General features: G+C 38.9%; 1 protein-coding gene across 1 annotated transcript in view; it reads left to right on the forward strand.

Annotated features, from left to right (window-relative positions):
- Positions 1–15,503, forward strand: part of MYO10 (myosin X) — a 163,838-nt gene that overhangs the window by 133,986 nt on the left and 14,349 nt on the right. Inside the window, 10 exon segments of the mRNA XM_083824329.1 lie at positions 322–428; positions 1,478–1,687; positions 2,014–2,053; positions 2,462–3,364; positions 4,638–4,761; positions 6,093–6,336; positions 8,420–8,515; positions 11,781–11,874; positions 12,614–12,669; positions 15,237–15,379. Of these exon segments, the coding sequence (XP_083680455.1) occupies positions 322–428; positions 1,478–1,687; positions 2,014–2,053; positions 2,462–3,364; positions 4,638–4,761; positions 6,093–6,336; positions 8,420–8,515; positions 11,781–11,874; positions 12,614–12,669; positions 15,237–15,379 (2,017 nt within the window).

The raw sequence follows: 15,503 nt of genomic DNA on the forward strand, positions 1-15,503 counted from the left end.
CTGCTTACGAAGCTCAGCTGAGAGCTTGGGCAGCTGTCTGTCTGCAGGATGCTGGATGGCTGTGATGGATGTCTGGCCCCAGCAGATATTAAAATGCCTGTTACGGTGCTCAGGCTTTTCCTACTGAAATCCATAGTCAGAGGATCATCTGCAGGCATTTTAAGAGAAATATGTTTTGTTTTTCTTTTCTATTAAGGAAATGTATCATTTGACTCTGAATACAAAGCTCAGGCCTGCTGCTCAGAATGACGTTGGCAGCACCCTGGCTGTCCTTTATATGTGAAATTATCAGCAAGTTAAGCCAGAAGTTTTCTTGTGTAGGTTTTCCTCCGTGAGTCCTTGGAACACAAGTTAGAGAAACAGAGAGAGGTGGAAGTCACCAAAGCAGCAATGATTATCCGAGCACACATCTTGGGTTACACAGCCCGGTAAGTGACTAGAAGAGAATATCAATACTTGAACCTTGGTATGAATGGGGGAAGAGGGGGGGGAGGAGGTAGATAAATAAATACCTTGGGTACAATTCTTAACCTTTCACAGAGGTCTGGCATCCAAATACTGTACGTGGCTTTTGAAAACACCATCTGGTATCTTTACCAGACCCATGAATAAAACAAAAAGGTGTTTGAGTCATCTTGATGTAATGAATAGGACAGAATGGAAGGTTGGAGGTCAGCCATCCATGTAATGGCATCATGGTATGAGATAACGTAGTAGGAAATCTAGCAGGATGGCACCTAATGGGGCTACCCCAAATTAAATTACCAGATGAGATGCAGATTTATCTCTGCTTTTTCATGTTGAGAAAAGAGAGGGCAAATAAAACTAGTCAGTTTGGTTCTTAAAGAACCATGACATTAGGTAACTGATTAATGTTTCATTTGTTTACTTGGCATCCTGCATTATGTATTAGGTGGAGTTCCTGATCCCATCTGTTTATTCCTCTGCTTTTTCTACAAATCAGTTGAGGATAGTTTAAGGAAACTTGTTTACATAACGAGGTATTTTCTCCTCATGTGTAGAATTAGTCCTGTCCCTTATATTCTGACCAGTATGTTACTCAAAAACTGTATTCCATTTTTAATGGCAGAACTTCCTGTGCATTATCTTTCTTTTCGGAGATGTTGGATGGATACCTATGTGTCTTCTTTCTCCACGTGTGCACGTATGCAAGCTCTACTTGGTAGCATCTTCTTCTCAAGGGAATAAGAACATCCAAGATTGATAGTGTGTGTTTTCTTAATGAAAACGCAGCTCTGTCATAGTAATAAGAGAATCTCTTTCCTCTCCTGGGGAAGAGAATGTGAACTAGAATGGGGAAACCATCACAGAGCTAGACATAATAAATTGCTTCACTATTGTGGCTTGTTATTGCAAGTCACTATGGCAGGACCTCTTATGACTGCTCATTAGTCCCTTGTTTCCTTAGAAATTTGCATTATTTTGTGATCCCCCCCCCCCCCTTTTTTCTCTCCAGAAAGAGGTATAGAAAAGTTCTTTACTATGTGGTTGTGATACAGAAGAACTACAGAGCATTCTGTAGTAGGAAAAAGTTCCTTTGTCTGAAGAAAGCAGCCATAGTTCTTCAGAAGCAGCGGCGAGGCCAGCTTGCTAGACGTGTTTACAAGGAAAGACTAGAGGAGAAGCGGAGACAAGAGGAAGAAAGAAGAAAAGAGGAAGAAGAAAGGTGCAGTATGCCCTCTTGCATTACACCCTACGCCATGTTAGATTTTGCTCTCTCTGTGCCACATTAGATTGTGCTTTGAAGAGCCTTTTTTTGGGGTGGGAGGTAAAATCAAGTGATTTTGGTAATCTTTTTTCTTCTTTTGCTAGAAGATGCACGTAGCTATCATGGTAGCTACATATTCACAAACATATCCTTGGTGACCTTATTTTTGGCTGTCTTTTGCATCTGGCAGATGATTTGAAAATTGAGCTATTGCCCTAGCAAAGGCATTTGATGAGTTTATGTAGAGCTTGATTTGATAACTTGTTTTCTTCCCTCACTTTTAGGGAAAGACAAAGGCAAGAAGCAGAGCGTCTTGCCCAGCAGGTAAATGATATTCTTAATGCTTTTAGCCATCCTGTTTATTTGAATATCTCAACCCAACCATTAAAAAAAATAAAAGGCATCTGTGGCATTTAAACTAAACTTATTACAAGATTTGGCAGATAAAGCTAAAGGAAACTTGATACAGTTGTTTGCATGGAAATTTCTTTCACCTCATGCTTCATTTAATTTTTGGCAAAGACTAAATTTTCTGCATATACTTGAGCTTTTCAGTATCTCCGAGTAAATATAATCATGATTTAATTTCTCTTTTTCTTTCATTTTCTTTCTGATGTAGGGACAAAGGTCCTTCTAAATGAACAGCATGGTGGGAGTATAGTATTTTAGAACAACAACAACAAAATCTAGTGTTGGGGGGTAGTATTTTATTTTATTTTATTTTGAATGCAGGCTGAAGAGGAGAGAAAGAAGCAGGAACTGGCTGCCATTCAGAAAGCCCAGAAGGAGGCAGAGCTGAAGAAAGAGGTGGAGAGGCAGAAAGAAAGCAGGCAGGTGGAAGAAATCTTGCGTCTGGAAAGAGAAATTGAAGACCTGCAGCGCGTGAAGAAGCAGCAGGAGCTGTCTTTGACAGAGGCTTCATTACAGAGGCTGCAGCAGCTCCGAGATGAGGAACTCAGGCGGCTCGAGGATGAAGCTTGTCGAGCAGCCCAGGAGTTCCTAGAATCTCTGAACTTTGCTGAGATAGATGAATGTGTCCGAAACATTGAGAGGTCACTCTCCGTGGGCGGTGGGTATCCTGCTGAGCTCACTGAACAGACTGGAAACGCCTGCAGTGAAAAGCCCAATTTTAACTTCAGCCAGCCATATCCCGAGGAGGAGGTAGATGAGGGCTTTGAAGCTGATGATGATGCATTTAAGGATTCGCCCAATCCAAGTGAGCATGGCCATTCTGATCAAAGGACCAGTGGCATCAGAACAAGTGATGATTCCTCAGAAGAGGATCCGTATATGAATGATACTGTAGTGCCAACAATTCCTGCTGCTAGCAACACCATGCTTATACCTCCTACCCATGACACAGTGAGTCTCCACAACTCTTCCAGTGGTGAATCTACATACTGCATGCCAGAAAACGTATCCTGTAGACCCCCAGACTCTGTGGAACTTATTTCTCCCGATGGAGACTATGATTACGACCAAGATGATTATGAAGATGGTGCTATTACTTCTGGTAGCAGCGTGACCTTCTCTAATTCGCACAGTAGCCAGTGGTCACCGGACTACCGATGCTCAGTGGGGACATACAACAGCTCTGGAGCATACAGATTCAGTTCTGAAGGAGCTCAGTCTTCTGTAAGTATCAATTTTTGTGTTATCTAATAATTGATTTAAGATTTCTGATATTTTTTCCATTGTACAGCTGTACAGTCACTGTAGCTGTTCTTAGAAAATTCTGTATCGTGTAGTTTGACTTATTTACACTGCGTATGGACATAGTTATCTGTTGCAATCTCAGTGCCACTGGGGTGAGCATATTAGAGTCAGAGGCAGCTCCAGCCGTGATTGCAGTCCAAGGTTATACAAGGATATGGTTCTGTCTGTTTTAATGCAGAACTGTGCATTATTTCGTGAGGAGCTCGGTGCACGGGCGTGGATGCAATTCATAAGCAAAATACCTGTGTGCGCACATTTGGCATGGGGTAGTGTGGTGGGGAATTGATTTCAGAAAATACAGGTTCCGTTATGCATGCAAGTTGGAACAGTGTGAATAAACTGCTTGCAGAAATCCCCGATATGCCAGGTGTATTTGAAATTACTTTCAGAGTAAATTTCATACGATGGCAAATGGTAGAATTACTGAGGCAGACGCTTACAATGAAGAGCTCTTTTTCAGTGCTGTTTACTGAATTTACTGTGGTGTTTACTCTTCCAAAAAATATTTTTGGAAGAATATGATTTCCTCCACCACTCACAGAATACTTCTGTGAAACTGTGTGACTGGGAAAGTGAAAAAGTATTTCAGCAACACTGACTTATTTGGAAGGAATATGTTAGCACTAAAATATCTATGGCAGTGGAGGTAATGAAAGCCAAAGAGCATGATCAGCGTGGTCATTGGGATAAGCCAACAGCTCCTGCCTAAGAGGAAAATGCTTTTAACTGTCTATTTATCTATCTACACTGAGGACTCCTTCCTGTTGCGTGGCTGTGGGTGGGTGTCAGTCATCAGAACTTCTGTTCTATATCTGGGCATGGAGGAAAGCCATCATCACAGCTTGTGGAATAGGTTCTTTTTCAGGGCTTCTCTAAGCAGTTACCCACAGCACTTTGGTGATGGAGGGGGATCGAACACAACAGCATGCCCTCGTCATGCTCTTGCAAAGATCAAGATCACCTACAAAGCAGTTTCGTAAATTTGTTAAATGAAATTAGGGCTACTGTGTAATCACATAGGACAGGCTGTAGTTTACTACTGTGTACTCCCCTTTGTGAGCTGGACAAGAAGCACCAAGGAATCATGTCCTTTCAGTACATCATAAAACGTTTTAGTTGAAGAATTCTAAACCAATTCTCTCTAAACTCTTTCCTGAGAGATTATTCCGCCTTCATTCCTTTTCTTTCCTAGTTTGAAGACAGCGAAGAAGATTTTGACTCCAGGTTTGATACAGATGATGAACTTTCCTACCGAAGGGATTCAGTCTACAGCTGCGTCAGCCTGCCCTACTTTCACAGCTTTCTGTACATGAAAGGTACTGTGTGAATCAGAGATTGCTAAGTGTACAAGCTAAACAGAAATGTTTACTAAACCTTGCACTCCAGTTCTTGTGGAGTTAAGCTATTTTCAAAATCTTCAAAGACTGATGCAAAAGTTTGGAGAGAGCTGCTCTCAATTTAAGTTACTTGCAGTGGTTTACATCTGGCAATGTTTTTCCCCTCTGCAAAGAAACATTAAAAATTTTAGACTGCTTCTGTTTCATTTTACATATTTGCCAGGTCATAACAATGGAATATCCAATATAGGCATAGCAAAATAACTCGCAAAGTCCAATTGTACCAAATTTTGAAGAAAGCCAATTCCTTCTCCCAAAACCTTATAACAGACAGCATTCTGCATTGCAGATCAGTTTTACTGACCTCAGTCAACTTTCATTTGGGATCTGAAAGACTGAAGGGAAGGGTATGCATAGCAAAGGGGCATGAGAGACTGAAAGAATATACACAGGAGTTCTCTGGTTAAGATTCTTGGGTTTACCTTCTAATGATTGGCACTAAATTATAATCTAGAATTCTTCTATCATAACCATCACTATAAATTTCTTGGAATAGGAACAGGGATGAACAGGCACATGGGTACATTTGTGTGAAAAATAATGTATGCAGTCATCATTAGCATGGATTTTTACCCTCTGACGTAGTTAGCAAGAAGGAATGACAGGAGAAGATTGGTTTGGTTGAGGTTTTAGTACTTACATAACTACAGTGCAAGCTGTGTTGTCTGTCGTAGCAAAACTCACATGAAGTTTACACAGTATAGCTATGCTTTGGTATGACTGAGCTCACACTGGTATATTTCCCACTTTAAGTATGCTTTTTCCAGGTTTTATAGTTTTGAGTTGAACATTGCTACCTCCTAATAGCCAAAAGTATTGAAGAAAATTGGAGAGAAGAAAGGGTTTAATGCTTATTAAACTTCCTTAGGTTATCATCGAAATGCACTGAAAACAGTGTTGGAGACCTGTTTCTCACATACAATAAGACCTCTAAATAATTTATTTTAAATAATTGTTGTATATGTATATAGCAAATATATAGTATATGTTAATATACATTATATTGGTTTTTTTTACATTTATTTATTTATTATAATTTATAGTTCCAGGGTCTTTAGGTTGCCAACTGTATGGTGGCCTTTAGGATATGTAAAAATGAGGTCTTTGGTTTCATAGCTTACAGCAGAGACTCAGTTCAACTGCACATTGTTGGTCAGCATCTTCCAGCGTTGGTTTGGTCACAGCTTCTGTTTTATAATATAATTGTGTGTCTTAACTACCTATAAACCTACATCTGCCTCTTTTGCCAGGTGGCTTAATAAACACATGGAAGCGACGCTGGTGTGTCCTGAAAGATGAGACCTTCCTGTGGTTTCGTTCCAAGCAGGAAGCACTTAAGCAGGGTTGGCTTCATAAAAAGGGGGGTGGATCATCCACACTTTCCAGAAGGAACTGGAAGAAACGATGGTTTGTTCTCAGGCAGTCCAGGTTGATGTACTTTGAAAATGACAGTGAAGAAAAGCTGAAGGGTTCCATTGATGTCCGAATGGCCAAGTAGGTTTACATGTGTTCATATGCTAGCCGTAGTTCCTCCTAAATACTTCTTGGGACTTAATCTGGGAAGATACTGAGTGCTCTGCCCTCAAATTGTACGAATGCAAGCATGAGCGTGTGTTTGATGAAGATCTTGAAAGCAAGTGTTGTTCTCACTTGGCTCTCTCTTAAGTCTGATCCAGAGTTAAGCTAGAGCCAAATACTTCAGAAAGCTGCTGCTATAATGAACCCATCTATGCTTTCTCCCAGACTGGAGGCCCTACTTAGTCTGTAATGATTCCCAAGGCAATTCAGGGCATGTTGCCAAGTCTGTTGCCGCAGGCAAACACAGAATGGAGAGGGTGGAATTAATAGGTGATGAATATATTTAAGTTAGCATGGGTCAAAACTGTATCCTTGGTATACATTTATGATTTTTTTTACATTTGAAATAATTATGGTAGTTCCACAAAAAAAGTCTTTACAATGGATATATATTCATTTCCAAAGTCTACAATTACTAAACCCAATTTAACAATTTGTCTTGCTAACAGAAGTTCCTTATGCCTTAAAATTCTGTTTCATAAAGCATGCATCAAAAAAAAGTTTTCTAAGGGATAGCATTTTTCATTTTAAACAGTCAACATGTTTTATGACCATAGATTAGCTAATTTAAAAATTACAGTTTACTGATATTGGTAGTCTTATTTCTGTGTAAACATACCTAAGCTTTCCTCCAAGGTAGAGAAAAACATAAAGAGCTGTAACACTTGCTTTCACTGAGAATCTTGTAAACTGCAATTGTCTGTTTTATTTTGTTCATTTAACAGAGTACTTGAACTAAACTAAAAGCTTAGTTTAAGCTTTTCTTTGGAAGTCTTGGTTGAGCCTTGGATTCAGGCAGGACAAAGCAAATAGTTTTGGTGAGCATCCTGACATGCCCTTGTAAAACCAATGAGCTGCTGGCTGTCAAGTAAAACTCCATATAGACTAAATTTCCTACCACAATTTTTGTGTTGAAACTGAATTCGACTCTGTCTTGTGTGTCATAGCATTTATTTAGCCCTTTTTCTAATACATTTAAACCTTCTTTTTGTTGTCACTATGTTGTTTCATTGACTGATCCCTGAAGAAGTTCTTTGCTGAACATACCTTTAAAATTGTCAGGTAAAGGTTGCTGAACCTAACCTGAACTGTAGGTTGAATCTTCCTTCCTCCCAGTAACATTGTCCAAATGAAAGACAACAATACAGAATGATAGCATTCTGTTTTTACAGCAGATAAACAAATTGTCTTCACGAGGCTGATAAGGAGAGACTACATGTTGTATGTAGGAGAGAGATTTATGAGAATTGTATAGCTGATAAGGAAGCATAGCTCATTAAGAAGGAAATAATAAGCTTCAGACAAATACAGTAAAACAGTGAAAAGGAAATCAAGTTGATTTCTTTCTTAAGCTTCAGGAAAGTCTTAATCTTCCACCAAAAACTTCCAAATGTTAATACAATATTTCAGTTACTCCTTAAAAATCTTGTGCTTTGTGGTCCATGATTTTTTAGTATATCAATACTTAGGTATCCAAACTGCAAATTAGAAAGATGTAATTTTTCAGAAGATGAGTGATCAGCTTTTTCTGGAAGTTACGTTTTTTCAAGCGTCTTTATAGTGACTTACAGCTACACAGAATCACTAATTCAGGTTTGGTTTTGTTTTATTTTTAATTTTCAAAGGCTTTCATTTTACCACTCCAAAATCTATCGGTATACAATCAGTTCAGAAATATATCCATTTCTAAATTCAGTTGGCCTTGCCTCTCTCAGGGTTTGATAATGCTTTTCCTTTAGTTCATGTTAAAACATTAGAGTAGTCAACTTTGTATAGTGACATTCATAAAGTAGCTTGAATATCTGTACAGTACAGGCAGAAAACATGGCAACTATCATCTGGTGTATTAGTACTGTCTGAGATAAAACACTAATCAGGTTCAACAATGCCGATTGCTGTTACTCTGAATGTCAGTAGTTTGTGATCCTCTCAGGAGACTAGCCATTTTCAAAATACGGTGACAATCTAATGCTCAGTCTTGGCATTTTCTTCTTTTCAGAGAGATTGTTGATAATACAGGCAAAGAAAATGGTATTGATCTAATAATGGGTGATAGGACCTACCACTTGATCGCTGAATCTCCTGAGGATGCAAGGTATGAAAATCATTAGGCTTTTTTTTTTCTTTTTAACCTCCCTGCCATTCTGACTTGTGTTTATCATTTATTTATTTGCCCACTGTCACCAAATAGTCAGGCTGTGTTAAACATGTTGCATTTAACACTTTTTCCAAAGGCCTGCTGATGTAGTCAGCTTTTGATGCTTTTCTTTTGCATTACCCTGCTGCATTTAGCTGCACAGATTAGATCAATAAGATCCCTCTCACCTATCTAAAATAAAGTACTATTTGGGGTTGGGATCTTTTTGCTTAAGCAGAGCCTAATTCTTTTCAAGTTGCAATGGGATCATTGGATTTTAGGGTGAATACGTGTTCATGAACAAGAGGAGCATGCAACAGCCTTTCTACTGATTTAAAAAAAGGTCTTAACATTTGTTGCTGAAGGATCCATATCAAGCTGTAGGAGCATGCTGGTAGGTGAATAGCAAGCTTAACTTGTCAAATCAGGTGTAGTGTATCTTTAAAAAAAATAAACAAAATAAACCCCACACTACCATTTGTGTGAGATAATAATATGCTTGCCTATAAAAATCAAGCATTTAAATAAAGTGAACTTAGTAATCAAATCTTACTACCCATTGCGTTGCTGCCCCAAGGCCAGAGCGCAGGATGCTTATGTCAACATTACTTGAGCTCGTCTTGCTCTGAAGCCTTGAAAGTTGCTTTGTGTTCTATTTTTTTTTGAAATTGTAATACTTTCCTATATCACATGACCCTGAATATAAATTCAGCAATGCTTACAATGCAGTCATTGATTCATTTTTAGGCATCCTTAAAACTACACTTACATATGAATTTCTCAGCACTCATTGTTAAGATTCTTGTTTGATGTGAGTAAATTTTAAAATGAAGGCTTAGCTAAAGTCTTTTCTATTAGACTTGTGTACATGCCCTGATAAAGGTTCCACAGGGATCAATAATGAATTGCCAGCATAAAAACTTGTCTGCTGCCATGCATCTTTTTCAAGTTTTTTCTTTAATGTAGAAGAGGAAGCACAACACACCATTGTTGTATATAGTACACATAACATACCATCTAGCTTAAATTGTTTTTTTTCTGGTGTGTTTCAAGTTTCCTTTTTTCACATTCATCTTAGAAAACTTTAATGAGGGACATGTGTAAGGATTTCCAGATGGGCTTAAGTCAAAGCCTTGTTAATGTTTGGCTTTGTTAAAAGAGAAGCACAAAATCATTGTATTATGTTGTTTCTGGATCTGCTATTGAAAAATTGTTTTGCACATGAGCTACACGATCAACTGAGGTTGCTTTTTGTTCAAATGAAGGGGGGGGGAAACCTGAGCTCCCCCCCTCTCCACCCTACCCCCCACCCCCCAAAAAGAGGAATTACTGTTTTTGCTCATGGAAGTGTATTTGAGGATAAAAGTAATGTTTCAGTGGGTAACCATTATTTCAAACCCTCATCTGTCTTTTTCATATTCCTGAGTTCTAGCACTCAGCTGAAAACCAAGGGATGGCCCAAGAGGGAGAAAGCAATAGGAGAGTAAAATCTGCCTTTGTCGTTTTTGCAAAGTGACATGATAGATTTCTTTTTGATTGTTTACACAAAGATTGCACGATGAAATTAGGAAACCTTTGAATTGTGCTTTAAAGTCCAGTAACAAATTATTACTAACTGTGCATACAGTGCTATGAAGTCTTTTTTGTCTTTAAATAAAAGGTTAACATTTAAATACATTTGCAATTCCTAAGCCTCAAAAAAAAGCTGAATTTAATTTGTAGGAATGTTCACGTAGGTGAGTTTAGGTTTCTTCAGCTGATGGTTCATTCTCTCTGGGTAACCCTCACTTCAGGGGGTTTTCAGTGACCTTGTTTTACATCAGTAATCCTTACAGCAAAGTAATTGTTAAGCACAAGTTCTCCATGGGTATACTTCTGAATCTTAACAAAAGAATAAAAACTAAATAAATTCTCATCTTCTTTCCCGTTGTCAGGCAGTCCGAATCTTCGTTTTTCATCATGCCTTGTGTTGTTTCTAATGAAAGTATAAGCTGTTAGAAGCTGCTCTAGGATGACAAGGCAGAACTGGTACTGTTTGACGGACTACTACGCACGTTTTCTCAAGCTATTTTGGCAATTTGGTTTCCAGATATCTACATTATGCAAAGCAGTTAGCTTGCAAATGCTGGAGTTATGGAGACAGCGCTTCAGTTTCATAGGCAGAAATTCTTTGACTATAAGCAATTGTAGAAAAGATTATTTTAAATTCAAAGCCATTAATCTTGCATTTGTTTTCTCAACCTGGTGGTGACTGAGAACCCTCTGCAGAGAGGTGAGGACTCAGTTTTAAAGGCTGGGCTTTTGAGCCCTTTGAAAACTCAGCCCCAGGTAGTTTTCATTAGAATGGCAAATTCGTATCTCAAAGAATGGCATTCAGGAACCTGCCGAACAGGCCAAGCTCTGCCCTCAAATTTCTTTCAGAGGAATTGCTTAGAGTAGTTGAGCTTTATCATATACAAATGCCAGGAGGGTAGAGATTTCCCAGAAGCAGAAGGTGTGGTTGGAATTAAATCCTTTTGCAATTGCTGCTCAGCACTGGGGCCAGAGTACTGGAAACCTCTCTGCCAGTTTCCCTACTGTGGAAATACAAGGCCACTGGAGTGGGGTGAATTGGCTGTGGTTCAACATCACTGGTCCTTCCAGCAGCTGGATTTTCTAGTGCTCCACAGGGAACAAAAAACGTAGAGGTAGTTGCTTGAGGGTTTTATTCTTTTCCCCCTCTCGATTGTGCTTCTACAGAGGACTTACGTCCTCTTGGCCTTTGGAGAAGTATCATTGTAAGAAACTATTACCAGTCATGTTATCAGTGTAGCAAAATCTATTATCTGAAGGTTGGATTTCCCAATAAAGGCTTTGTATATAGCTGGTAACCTGTTTTATTTCAGATGAAATGTGTGGAATGTGTTACAAATACTTTCTAAACACTCAGATATTTTAGTGTGCTCATTGCCAGTTTTTTTAGAGGTGCCACTTTTTATACACACTATTTGTCCTCAGGAAGAAGGGTATGACATGAACTTGGATGGGAGACCTGGAGGGGCTTGTTTGTATCCTGTATTACTTGAACTGACATAAAGCTTTGCTGCATTTATGCATGTTGACAAAAGGAATCTTAAGCAATTTCAAAAACCAGCAGAACCTGCTAGATCTCTGCAGAACAAAGGTGACAAAAGGCTTGTGCACAAGCAACATTTTACTTACGCTGCTGCCTTTCACTCCACAGCCAGTGGTTTAGTGTTCTGAGTCAAGTCCATGCGTCCACAGAGCAAGAGATCCGAGAGATGCATGATGAGCAGGCAAATCCACAGAATGCTGTGGTAAGTCAAAATCTGAAGAAATTTTCAAAGCAAAGATTTTTAGAAAACAAGGGGACACTGTGGTGGTTGCAGTTTCTGACAGTGCTAGCTGTGACACTGGCCAGAGGCTCCAGGTCCTAGGCCCTGCACCTGTACAAGAGGAAAGGCTGGCTTCTCTCCCCATCCCCATCATTTGCCTCAGTGAAAAGCAAGCACTGTTGTTGTTTTTTTTCTTTTTTTGGTCCAGTTCCCTGCCACACCACAGTGTACATCTGAGTTTGAAGCTTTGCAAGGATACAGTTAATGAGTAAATTAAAACCACAAGTAGAAAATTTGAGATTTCCCTTGTCCTGCATTTGTCATTCTTTACAACTTTCACTGGGAATAATGTGATAAATTTGGAACCTACAATCAAGCAAAGGGAAACAAAAACTTCAAATGTTTGCCCTCAGAGAATGCCATTTATAGTGGGATGCCACTTCTAGGACAAAACTTAAAGCAGGTTTGGGAGCATAGAAAAATAAGAGCAGTTTCTGAGCTGTCACCAACTTAACTACAGATAAACTTTTACTGAATCTGTTTATCAGAGTCTCTTAGTTTTTCCCCTCATTATAATGGTTAGGAGAAACTGCTGCCCAAATCTGTGGTTCATTTTGCTTGATCAAAGCTGCTGCTTCTTTCACCTGTCTCGGAGTAAAGCACTGTGAGTAATGTAATAGTAAATGTCTTCCTCCTTTTCTGCTTGGACATTTGTTTATAGGGTACACTCGATGTAGGACTAATTGATTCTGTCTGTGCTGCTGACAATCCAGATAGGTAAGTCAGAACCATGACGGGTGACTTTCTTCTTATTATTTCTCTAGTCAAAATCAGATGCTTTTTATTTTAGTCTCTATATTCTGCTGGCCAACCACACATTGTTGTCTCCCTTTTCATAGTATCAAACACCACACTGAAAGAGGGAAGGTAAGTAGAGTGACGTTTTATGTGGGGACTTCACTATCTTCCCTGACATTGCTCCATATGTGAACTGTTCGGCTGTTTTACTAGTATGGTGATCCAAAAGCAGAAGATTAAATGTTTCTTTCACTTACACAAGTAATACTCCTGAAAAAGAGAAGCCTATTTTTGAGTCCCTTAGCAATACGGTAGGCAGAAAAATTCTTGGCTAATATTTTGCCATTCATCTTCTCTTGCAAGAATGTTGTGCTCTAGATGGACGATACTTATTTCCTAAAATAAAAATATCTTTTATAACAAACAAAATAATGCAGCATTTTAAAAATAAACAGAAAACAATCAGGGTATTCTTAGCTCTTGAACTAGCAACAGCGTACTGAGGGATAAAAAGTTATCTGAGTTCAGACTGTGGCTCTGATTATAAGATTACTGGCTTTGAGGTGTTATTCTTACTGGAACAGTTCATTACAGTCTACTCATTGCAAATGTGTGAAACATCTGGGTTTAAGTTACTGGTTTCTCCTTGGCCTACCATGATCCTGATACTGCAAGTAACTGTGATTGTAAGCTCAGGCTTTCTAAATAATACAAGACAGATGTCCAAAGCTTTCAAAATGTTGTTAGAGAGGCATTTCTCCTGTAAGCATTTTTCACACAGATTTTTTTCTTGTATTTTTTTTTAGCTCTCTGGGATGCTCATCAGGGATGGAAAGGTTTTCAATTAGGAAATTAATTTGACCGATGTAGGCAATAGAATATTTTTATCTTGACACATATGAAACCACTATTGCAAGCTTAAAAGAGAGGGGCTAAGCAGAGCACCCTTTGAATCTGTATTCAGAAGGAATCCCAAGAATGGAGTTTCTGCTGTTTCCCTAAACTGGGGAGAAGGGGAGCCTGGAAAGCTGGCTACTGTTGGTCATCAAAACCTCTTGCTTGATAGCTTGATCTACTTTAGTTTATACCTTAGCTCTGTCCTTTTTCAGTTCTCTTGCTACTGCTTATCTATAGCTTCTCTCCTGCATATCACATTATACAGCCTTCTACAATGTGCTTCACATAGCTCAGTCTCAAGCTGCCTCCTCTTCACGTATTTTAAAAAGTGGTCAGCAAAATTCTGCTGTTCAGTTCACATCTCTGTTTCCTCATCTACCACTATTCCTGAATAATTTAGCACTTCAGCACCAAAGTGGGTATGACCAAAACATTGAGTCCTGATCACTCCTTACCCACTTCTGTCACACTGGTGAGCAAGCACTACTTGTAGATAACACTTTTTCTCCCACTTTATAGAAAGTATTCAGAAGATGTTCCTTCTTCTGTTTTTCTGTATTTGCATAATTAAACTTACTTGCACACTTCTCATGTTTCTTGACTTACTGTAACCTCCCTTCACCAAGTATTACAGATTTATCTCCTAATCATTTTTATTAATTTTTCTTTATGCTGACCTCCATCAAGCTTTAAACAACACACGTTCACTTTGGACATATTGGGTCATATTTGGGTGAACTATCCCCATAAACAATTTTAATTGGTTCTAAATTCTACCCAATTACCTTCTTGCTAGAACCATAGAACAAAAGCCTATGCCCTTCTCATGCATGGGGTAGCCCAGACTGCATCATTCCCATTTTCTACACCTGATACAGGTCTTAGCAAGTGGGTGGACATAGTCCTGGGCAACCTCCTCTAGGTGTCCCTGCTTGAGCAGCAGGGTTGGACCAGATGGCCTACAGAGGTCCCTTCCAACCTCAACCAGTCTGTGATTCTGTATGTTGCAGGATGAAAAGAATTAATGGTAAAGGGTTAAAACAAGTGTTTGTAGGCTGAAAAACCTACACCTCTAATCCAGAGAGCCATCAGCACAGTTCACTCGGGCTAGTTCTTTATGCTTCAGTGAATCCTGGTGTAGGATTGGATAAAAGCCAGACTCTCATTATAAATAGATTGTATAGTCTGCAAATTGGGATTCACTGCATTAAAAATAAAAGAATCTGTGTTCACATGCTGCTTCACTACAGACCATTGTAAATTGTTGTTGGTTTTAGCTAACGTAACTACTGAAGCAGACACTCTAAATAGATCCAACCCTGAAATAAAGTTCTGATTAAGATCGAAAGCTGATTAAAGATTTGAGTTTTTTCTCATGATAGATTTATTTTGAGAATAGGAGAAGTTGCAATTTAAATTGAACCCTTCCACTATTCAGAGCCCGACCATTTCAGTGTGAATCCAACACACTTGTGTCTTTATAAATGCTTAATATTTTTTAGATCTAGTGGTGTTGAAATAAATGCTGTAGAGGTGGACAATATTTATCTGAATACAAAAATGCAAACAATGGATGGTGTTTATGCTTATGGTGAATGAGTTAAACAGTATGTTGACTGTAAAGGCTTTTTCAATCTTTATTTTCATAGACCCAATTCCTTTGTGATCATCACTGCTAATCGTGTTCTTCATTGTAATGCTGACACTCCTGAAGAGATGCATCACTGGATAACCCTGCTGCAGAGGTCAAAGGGGGACACTAGAGTGGAAGGACAAGAATTCATTGTGAGGGGTAAGAACCAAGTCGAATAAAGTAAACAAGATCCATTAACCTCAAAAGAGATTGTTCCCCAATACAATCTGTGTAATATGCTAGCATAGCATGGCAGTGTTGGAGCCTCATCTTTGTACAGTAT

Source organism: Anser anser, assembly GCF_964211835.1.
Source record: "Anser anser genome assembly, chromosome: 2".
Taxonomy (NCBI): Eukaryota; Metazoa; Chordata; class Aves; order Anseriformes; family Anatidae; genus Anser; species Anser anser.